Source organism: Rhincodon typus, chromosome 45 (genome assembly GCF_021869965.1).
Source record: "Rhincodon typus isolate 14 chromosome 45, sRhiTyp1.1, whole genome shotgun sequence".
NCBI classification, from domain to species: domain Eukaryota; kingdom Metazoa; phylum Chordata; class Chondrichthyes; order Orectolobiformes; family Rhincodontidae; genus Rhincodon; species Rhincodon typus.
Window position 1 is genome coordinate 3,166,810 of NC_063376.1, and position 10,179 is coordinate 3,176,988.

A 10,179-nucleotide genomic window follows, 5' to 3' on the forward strand; every position below is an offset into this window, starting at 1 on the left:
GAGAATTGATTCCTGAAAGCAGGAACTGTGGGGCTGGGTCTGTGAACAATCAGAGGAGATTGCAGAGTGGGCTAGAGAGCTGTTGGAAAGAAGATATGTGTTTAAAAAGACGTGAGTCACCCAACATGGGCCTTGGAGCCACATCCCTGAGATCAAGGGTCTCACATTGCCACCTACTGACCCAGCCAGAGATGATCCTGGGTGATATCCTATCAGTTGTTGCAGTGATTTAGTTCCCAGTGATATCTCCAGCGGGTTTGAAAGGCAAAAATGTCTTGTTGATATTGGAAATCCCCAGTTCAAACCGACAGTGCTGGCAAAGCTTTAATATAATTAACTTATTGAACCTGAACTTCCTCCAAATGAGGTGTTTGAAACCCCAGTTGGAGAGGAGCTCCTTCTTGTATTTGTGCAGTGACAGGAGGAGACATTTCTGCCCATTTCGTCAGGCCTAGTCTGGCCGAGGGGTTGGATGAAATGGGAATGGACAGCACCATGAGGCATTGGGAGGTGTGTAAGGCAGTGCTGAGTCAGTGAGAAAGCTTCTGAGTTGTGTGTGTGTGTGTGTCCAGTACAGTGTGAGTGAGCAGGGCCCCCCAGCAGTGACCTGGATGGGGAAAGGTACTTTGCTGAAGTCTCCAGCAGCCCTGCCGCAAGATTTGATGGACAAAACGGGGGTTGTTAAGTACCACAGTGTGGAAAAAAAAACATAATTGTTTGAGAATATTTGTGCTCCGGGGCTGACAAAGCAACAGGTTATAAATGTGACAGACAGAGTTTGATAACTGTATGTGAAAACAGACATGTGTGAACAGATGCTGGCTTGCGGTTTCCTGGAAGCATTGTGGAGCGTTAGGTGAGTGTGAGTCAGGATGGCCGAGCGGTCTAAGGCGCTGCGTTCAGGTCGCAGTCTCCTCTGGAGGCGTGGGTTCGAATCCCACTCCTGACAGCATTTTTGTTTCAAGGTTATAAATGACTGGAGTGAGACCTTATGACAAACGGACACTCCACCCGGACATGATTGGAGCATATAATCAGCTGATTTGGAGTCAGATACTTCCGAAAGAACTGCGGCTGTTGTAAATCAAAAACAAAAATAGAAGCTCAGAACTCAGGAAGGGTCACCGGACCCGAAACGTCAATTCTGATTTCGGTTCCTCAGATGCTGCGACACTGGCTTAGCTTCTCCAGCAATTTCTGTTTTTGGCGCAGTTTAATGTCTTTGAGTGAGTGTAAATGTGTGGCGACCCAGCCTCCCCCCAGTGTCAATGACAAAAGCAACACACGGTAATGGATAACAGTGTGAAGCCGCAAGGAACACAGCAGGCCAGGCAGCATCAGAGGAGCAGGAAAGTTGACGTTTTGGGTCGGGACACTTCTTCAGACTACAGCATCTGCAGTTCTTGCTAACTCGGTGATGGAGCTTTCAGTAAAACGAGCGCCTGCAGACTCTCCGTGTCGCTCACACCATCAGACTATAGAGAGAATTGAGTCACTTCGTTCACTAAGATTAACCGAGTGACTCTGAGCTGTTGATAAGGAGGTGCGAGAGTGTGTTTTGGAGAAAAATGAACAAGTCGCCCAACATGGGGCTCGCAGCCACGACAATGAGAATAAGAGTCTGATGATGTATCAACTAAGCTGGCCTGGCCTCACACTGCCTGCTGCTACTTCTTCTTTTCGCTTGTGTAGTCAATTTGTTTCCTGTTTTCTCCAGTTTTTTTTTGCTTTAAACGTAAAAATTCTGCTGCTGGAAACCGGAAATTAAAACCCAACATTATTTGCAATCGACAGCTTGGGGATTTGCCAAAACCCATCCAGGCTTCACCTCCTGCTGCAATGACTTGGGGGGAACCTGCAAATAACCTCCCTTCCACACGCTCACTGCAAACACTCACAACCTGCAGCTTTCATATTCAGTCTCAGCAACCATCACATCTGCCAGGCACACGGAGAGAGAGAGAAAGACTCTCGCTGTCTTGAGTCTGCACAGCTCTTGTGCACAGAAACAGGCAATATCCCTAACCTGTTCTTCCTCCCACCTATCCCCTCCTCCCACCTCAAGCCGCACCTCCATCTCCTACCGACCAACCTCATCCCGCCCCCTTGACCTGTCCGTCCTCCCTGGACTGACCTATCCCCTTCCTAACTCCCTACCTACACTCACCTTTACTGGCTCCATTCCCGCCTCTTCGACCTGTCTGTCTCCTCTCCACCTATCTTCTCCTCTATCCCTCTTCTATCCGCCTCCCACTCTCTCCCTATTTATTTCAAAACCCCCTTCCCCTCCCCCTTTTCTGATGAAGGGTCTAGGCCCGAAACGTCAGCCTCTCTGCTCCTCTGATGCTGCTTGGCCTGCTGTGTTCATCCAGCCCTGCACCTTGTTGTCTCGGATTCTCCAGCATCTGCAGTTCCTACTATCTCTGATTCAAATATCCCGGGGCTGACTGTATTTGTTCGCAGTGAATTACAGCGCTCTCTGCCGGCAGGAAGGGACGTGTGCAGAGGAATTGCTGCAGTGCAGTTTCCATAGTGTTGTGGTTGTCACATTTGCCTCACGCGAACGGGTCCCCAGTTTGATTCTGGGTGCGAGCATTATGCCTTGCTTTCTGTCTTTCTCCTCCCTCAGGGAACTGGCTCAAAACTCACACACCTCACTTATTTTTTTTGTTCTTATTGCCCTGCCAACCATCCACTCAATGCAGAACTTGAACAGGCACAAGATGTCAAAGGAGAGTCATACCCCACCTTTACCAGAGTTAACCCAACTAGCCTGCACATTATGGGGCAATTTAGCCTAGTCAATGCACTATTAACTGAGATTGACTATTGACACTCAACCTGCTGAGATTTTCCAGCATTTCCTGCTTTTCTTTTTGATCCGGAAAGACAATAGATTGAAAAGTGATGAGTTCAGGTTTTGTTTATGAAAAGGCACAAGCAAAAAATGTTTGTAGCCCTGGCCTCAGTCTGAAGCATCAAAGCCTTCCAAAATGATAAATAGCCCAGTACATCTGACTCCCTACCCAAGCCCCTCCACAAGGTTTCCCAGGAATGGATGCAGTATAATGTTCTCCACCAATCGATGGGGGCATCTGCACAGGGGCCAGCTGATGGTCACTATAGTGATGGTGAGGCCTACCACTGAGTAAGAGGCCTAGTTCCTTGCTCATTCTCTATGCGATGACTGTTAAAAGCACATCACCCCATGTGCCTTCTTAGCTGTCCTATTTACATGTTCTGCCAACTTCAGGGATCTGAAGTCGGATTTGAAACTCGGATCGTTTTCACTGGAAAGACAGAGGCTGAGGAGGCAACTTGACAGAGGTCTACATTTGAGAGGCACACATATGGTGGATAGTCAGAGGCTTTTTCCTCGGGTGGAAAGGTGAACTACAATAGTGCATAAGTTCAAGTGAGAGGGGAAAGTTTGGGGGAGAAGTGAGGGGAAAATTTTTCACACAGAGGGTGGTGAGAAATGCACTGCCAGTGGAAGTGGTGGAAATAAGCATGTTAGCAACATTTAAACTGTATCTTGATAGAGACATGAACAGGAGGTGAACAGAGGGATAGATACCGTGCATGTGCATTAAGTAGTGGGTCTAAATAAGGGTTAGGAATTGGCACAGGCTTAGTGCGCTGAATGGCCTGATCCTGTGTTGTATTGTATTGTATCTATGAATAATCATATCAAGATGGCTCTGCTCCTTTGAGCTATCCTGCATCCTGCCGTTCAATAAATATTCCCTCATCTTGTTTCTTCTTCCAAAATCAAAGGATATAAAATTATGTGGGGCATGGATAGGGTGGATATTGAAGACTCTTTCCCCAGAGTGCAAATGTCAAATACTACAGGGCATAGGTGTGGGGGTGTTGGTGGGGTGTAAAGTTTAAAAGAGATGTAAGAAGCAAGATTTTTACACAGAGAGTGGTAGGTGCCTGGAATGTGTGGCCAGAGGAGATGGCAGGAGCAGATATGATAGCAAAGTTTAAGAGGCATTTAGACGAATACATGAACAGTCAGGGAATAGCGGGGTATGGACCATGAGCAGGCAGATGGGATTAGTTTAGAATGGCATCATGGTCAGCATTGCCTACCTTTAAGATACTCATTAGAACTGACCTAATATCTCTTTCTAGGGTTCTGAGTCAGATTTGTTCTACGGCACCCTTGTGAAGGATGTTGGACTGTTTCATTACATGAAAGGCTCTACATAAATATAGAACAGAGCGTGAACAAAGCTAAAAGAGAGACACATTGCCTCAGCTTTTCTGCTTGCACTTATCAGGATACAAATGCAAGAATGCCAAATTTATCACAACAGTTTACACTGCAGGGGAAAAGGTTGCTGATTTGTTGGCGTTTCTCCTCTGATTGGCTGGGGCATTGCTAGGGAGAAAGCAATGGGGATTCCCTCAGTTGTTGGGTAATTTTTTTAAAAAAAGTTCAGGAAGGAATCTCTACAGTGTGGAAGCAGGCCATTCAGTCCATTGAGTCCACATCAACCCTCTAACCACCTACGTCATCACTGATCCACATAACCTACAGACCCCTGGGCACTATGGGGCAGTGTGGCTCATCCACCCAATGTAAGCATCTTTGGACTGTGGGAGGAAACCCATACAGACACAGTGAGAACATGAAAACTCCACACAGATAGTTGTCCAAGGGTTAAATCAAACCTGGGTCCTTGGTGCTATGAGGCAGCAGTGCTAACCACTATGCCACGTGGCATAATCACTTTGCTTACAGAGGACTTGACCCCATCTGTAAGCTGCAGGGGCCTTGTAGTCCCCTGACGATTTCTCCCAGGCAACGCCTCAACCAATCACAATCAACCAATCCCCAGCAACCTTCCTGCCCTCCGCAAAAATGGGCTGGTCAGAGCTGCTATATAAATACAGTACAGGGTGTCTAAAAGAAAGATATGTTGCCTTAACTTTTACCTCCCGCACTCATCAGGATGCAAGTGCAAGAATGCCAAATTCATGGCAACAATTTACAGTTCGGTCAGTGGGGGCAGGAAAAGTGCTGATTGATTGGCACTTCTGCCCTGATTGGCAGCCTGAGGTGTTGCTATGAAGAAAGCAACAAGGAATTCACTTTTCTGCAGCAGATGCTATCTCAAGAACCCACCACTCATGGGAGCTGCCATTTTCACCGTAGTCAGCAAAATGTGACAATCTCTTTCTTCCTGTTCTTGACATCACCAGCTTCCTGTGTGGTTGCCAAGGGTTCCGGAGGATGTGGGTTGGGGGTGGGGAATGATTTAGCAAAGTGTTTGGACAGTGTCTCCATTCTCACACACCTGCCACCACCACCCCCGGTCCTCCCCCCCCCCCCCCCACCACCTTCCCTCACCCTAACCTGGTTAAGTTAATGGTGGGAACGGCCAATACACTGAACTAACATTGTCTTATGGTAACATGACCCTTCTTCAGAGCTGGACTCTGGTCTTTGAGCCTGAAATGTTAACTCTTGTTTCTTTCTCTCTATCTCTCTGTCCACAGAGCCTGCTGAGTTTCTCCAGCAATTTCTGTTGTCTGATTCAGATTTCTGCAGTCTTTCGCTCCATTCCACTCCATCCTTCCGCCACCCTTTGTGTGTGGAAATAGTTCTGGAGCTGAAAGGGTTAATGCTGAAGACTCACGTAGCCTTGGAATGCATGTTCAGAGTTCCTTGAAAGTGGAGCCACAAGGAGGCAAGATAGTGAAGAAGGTGTTTGGTATGCTTGACTTTATTGGTCAGTGCATTAAGTATATGAGTTGGGAAGTCATTTCACAGATGGACAGGACATTGGTTAGGCCACTTTTGAATGCTTCATTCAGTCCTGGTCTCCCTGCTATAGGAAAGATGTTTTTAAAGTTGAAAGGGTTCAGAAAAGATTTACAATGATGTTGCCGGGCTTGGAGGGCTTGAGCTACAGGGAGAGGCTGAATCGGCTGGGCTATTTTCGCTGGAGCATCGGAGGCTGAGAGGTGACCTTAGAGAGGTTTACAAAATCATGAGTGGCATGGGGAGTCCAAAACTAGAGGGCATTGTTTTAAGGTGAGAGGGGAAAGATTTAAAAAGGGACCTGAGGGGCAACTTTTTCAAGCAGAGGGTGGTGTGTGTATGGAATGAGCTGCCAGAGGGAGTGGTAGAAGCTGGTACAATTACAACATTTAAAAGGCATTTGGATGGGTGCACACATAGGAAGGGTTTAGAAGGATATAGGCCAAATGCTGGTAAATGGGACTGGATTAATTTAGGATACCTGGTCGGCATGGATAATTTGGACTGAAGGGTCAGTTTCCATGCTGTATATCTCTATGACTCTATAGTGCAAGTTGGCCAGGCATAGAAACAAAATAGGAGCTGGAGTAGGTTCCATTCAGTAACTCGAGTCTGCTCGGTCATACAATAAGATTGAGCTTGATCACCTAATTGAGTCCCCGTTCCTGCTTTCTCCCCCATACTCTTTGATCCCTTTAGCCCTAAGAGCTATGTGCATCTCCTTCTTGAAAACATTCGATGTTTTGGCTTCAACCGCTTTCTGTGGCAGAGAATCTGTGGAATTCTTTACCACAGAGGGTTGTCGAGGCTGACTTGTGAAGTATATTCAAAGCTAGGATAGATGGATTTTTAGTCAGAAAGGTAATTGAGGGGAAAAGCCAGATGAGTAGAGTTGAGGATTGTCAGATCAACCACGATCTCATTGAATGGTGGATTTCAACTCTTACAATCTTAGAATTTCACAGGCTCTTCACTGTCTGGGTGAAAAAAATTCTCCTCATCTCAGTCCTGCCTCATATCCTGTCACTGTGATCCCTGGTTCTGGACTCCCAGTCATCAGGAAGATCCGTCCAGCATTTACCAGGTCTAATCCTGTTAGGATTTTATAGGTTTCCATGAGATTCCCCTTCTCATTCTTGTTAAATTCAATGAATATAGTCCTAACTGTTTTAATCTTTGGATTTCATTATGTTGATATTGAGATGAAGCTGTCTTTCATGGCAACAAGTGTCAGACAATCATGAACAAGTGCAATTAAGGAGAAGTCTCTGTCCCCAGAGAGACAAACTCGCTCCCACAGGGAGTGGTTGAGGTGGAAAGTATTGGTGCATTTAAGGGGTAACGAGTAGAGGGTGAAGGGAATAGAATTGATGGGGTAGGATGAAGAATTGAAAAAGGGCAGCACTCATGCCAGTACAGAACGTGGGGCCGAATGGCCTGTTTCTGCACTGTCTCTCATTCTCCAATACCTTTCTGTCCCTGGGTCATCTTCTGGGTTTTTGCTCGAGGAACCTGCATTCTGTTCGGGTTCGCTGAATACTCAATGGTCATAGTTTCAGGTGGTGAAAATTCTGTTAGTATCGCAAGACAGAAGAGGGTGGCCATTCAGCCTGCTGGAATGATGCATGTCCTCCTTTCAGCCTGAACTCCATACCTCTTCACTCTCTGTTGCCGCATTTCCCCACCTCCCTGCTCCCCTGTTACATTCTTCTCTTTAACACATGTAATGCCAATCACTTGAAGCAAGAAAATGTGTGCTTTATTTTTGGATGAGACAGACAATAGATTTGCAAACACTGTGGGTGTTGTACATCTGAGTCCAACCACTGATACTTCAGACTGTCATATGCTTAATACATCAATGATTGCCTACGATTGGCTCACTAAATGTATATGAACATTATGTTGCAACATCCCCCTTTTCTGAAAACAAAGATTTACCATTCAAATATCAAACTTCCTGCATGGTTGTTATCTGAAGCCTGCTGAATAAGCTACCCAGTTCAAGGGTAATTAAATATGGTGATATTCACCAATGACACAAGAGAAAAATAAACAGAACCCCTCTACATTTGGTTTATCTCCCCGTCGATTTTTTAAAATTTGTTCACAGGATTTGGGCATCACTAGTTTTGTTGGTTCCTGTTGGGGGTTTGTTAGCTCAGTTGATTGGGCAATTGTTTATCAAAAGACTCTCCTTCTCAACCGTTCCCCTTGCCTGAGGCGTGATGACCCTCAGGTTAAACCACCACCCAGTTGTCTCTGTCTTGTCCTGAAAGTGGGGCTAAAGTGACTTGAGACTGTCCAAGAAATGCCAATGGTTTGAAAGCTTTAGGGTCCTCAGTGCTGTCGGTGGCACACTGCCACCTACTCAAAGCCAGTTCCCTTCTTTTTATATAATCATTATTCGGACATGGGCATCACTGGCTGGTCAGCAGTTATTGCCTGTCCCTAGTTACCCCTTGAGAAGGTGGTGGTGAGCTGCCTTCTTGAACCGCTGCAGTCCACCTGCTGTGGGTTGACTCACAATGCCCTTAGAGAGGGAATTCCAGGATTTTGACCAAACAACAGTGAAGGGAAAGGCAATATATTTCCAAGTCCAGATGTTGTGTGGCTCAGAGGGCAAGTTGAAGGTGTGTTCCCATGTATCTGTTGTCCTTGTCCTTCTAGATGGAAGTGGTCATGGGTTTGGAAGGTGCTGTCTGAGGATCTTTGGTGAATTTCTCCGGTGCATCTTGCAGACAGTACACACTGCTGCTACTGAGCATCAGTGGTGGAGGGAGTGGATGTTTATGGATGCAGACAGTCATGGGTAACGAATTCTGGCTTAGCCCCATGATCCACATCCCTAATTTCACCCTACCCTCTGGATTGCATTCTTGCTGATCAAAATCCTTTGGCCTCTTGTCTTGAATATTCTCAGCGATTGAGCTCCCTCTAACCCACAAACTTTAAAGGAGGAGGAGAGTTCTGTTGCTTTCAGGCAAAGATGCTACTCCTCATCTCGGTCCAAAATGGCTGACCCTTCTCATGTTCAGAGACTGTGTTCTGAGACTCTCTAGTCAAGGGTGTGTGAGGAAGGAAGGTAGAACCCAGAGGTCCAGGCTACAGGGAGGAAGAGGAGTGACCATCATAATATAATCTTCATCAGTGGCAGGAACAGGATTGTCATCCATGTAGAGAGGTGTGCATAGATTAGAAATGTCCCTAAACAAAGAGGAAAAAAGTCTTTAGTGAGAGCAGGAATGCACACATGAAGAATGTTAGAAAATAGGAGCAGGCCTGAGGCCATTCATCCCCTTGAAACTGGTCCATAACTTCAAGACAGATAAATAACTTGAAACTAATGCTAAATCACATTTGGATGAAATTGTACAATGTCCCAAACACTTTATTGGAATACAATCATAGACATATGGAAACATCCTCTTCAGTCCAACTTGCCCATGCCGACCAAGATTTACGAGGATGTTAGTGAAAACTTCAACCTGAGCCACATAAGGATGGAGAGTTGGAGTGATAATTCTGGATAATTAATATTGCCAACATAAACACACCAGAAATGTGAGTTCAAATCCAATGGCAGCTAAAATATGGGAAGGTTAAATCCAATTTATCTATTTTTTTTCTCATTCTATCACAGGGTGTGGACATTGCTGGCTGGGCCCAGCATTTATTCCCCTAATTATTCCCTTGAGAAGGTAATGGCGAGCTGCCTTCTTGAACCACTGCAGTGTGTGTGTTGTAGGGACTCGCACTCAATGTCGTTAGGGAGGGAGTTCTAGGACTTTGACTCAGCAACACTGATATATTTCCAAGTCAAGATGGTGAGTGGTTTGGAGGGGATGTTTCAATAGGATTTGGGTTAAGGTTGGGATTGGTTTAGGCTAGGGAGCAGGGGTTGGTTTTCCCATGTCCTTGTCCTTTTAGGTGGAAGAAGTTGTGGGTTTGGAAGGTGCTGTCTAAGGATCTTTGGTGAATTTCTGCAGTGCACCTAGCAGCTGGTAATACACTGTTGCTACTGCGCATCGACGGTGGAGGGAGTGAATGCTTGTGGGTGTGGTGCTAATCAAGCAGACTGCTACGTCCTGGATGGTGTCGAGCTTCTTGAGTATTTCTGGAGTTGCACCCACCTAGGCAGGTGGGGAGTATTTCATCACACTCCACTGTTTTTATCCAACTCAGTTTTTGCTCAATGTTAACGTCCATGAGAATATTGGTGGGAGATTCACTGATAGTGTTGCCAGTGAATTTCAAGGGGTGATTGTTGAATTCTCTGTGTTGTCAATGGTCTCTGCCTGGTACTTTCGTGGAACAGAATGCTAATTTCAGTAAAAATGATCATGAGACTACAGGGATTCTTGCAAAACCTTCATCTTCCTCTCTGCTCTCCTTCTCATGTC

The 10,179-nt window shown here is 46.0% G+C and overlaps 1 protein-coding gene and 1 non-coding gene across 2 annotated transcripts in view; one reads left to right on the top strand and one right to left on the bottom strand.

The window, feature by feature from the left end:
• Positions 1 to 866: 866 nt before the first annotated feature.
• trnal-cag lies at positions 867 to 949 on the top strand. The gene has a single exon. It is a non-coding gene; the product is annotated as a tRNA-Leu (tRNA).
• Positions 950 to 7,513: 6,564 nt separating this feature from the next.
• The window catches only part of LOC109938473 (CD276 antigen-like), a 7,677-nt gene continuing 5,011 nt past the window's right edge, over positions 7,514 to 10,179 (bottom strand). The window contains exon 4 of the mRNA XM_020536883.2: positions 7,514 to 8,983. Within this exon, the coding sequence (XP_020392472.1) occupies positions 8,907 to 8,983 (77 nt within the window). The 3' untranslated portion in view covers positions 7,514 to 8,906. The remainder of the gene's footprint in view (positions 8,984 to 10,179) is intronic.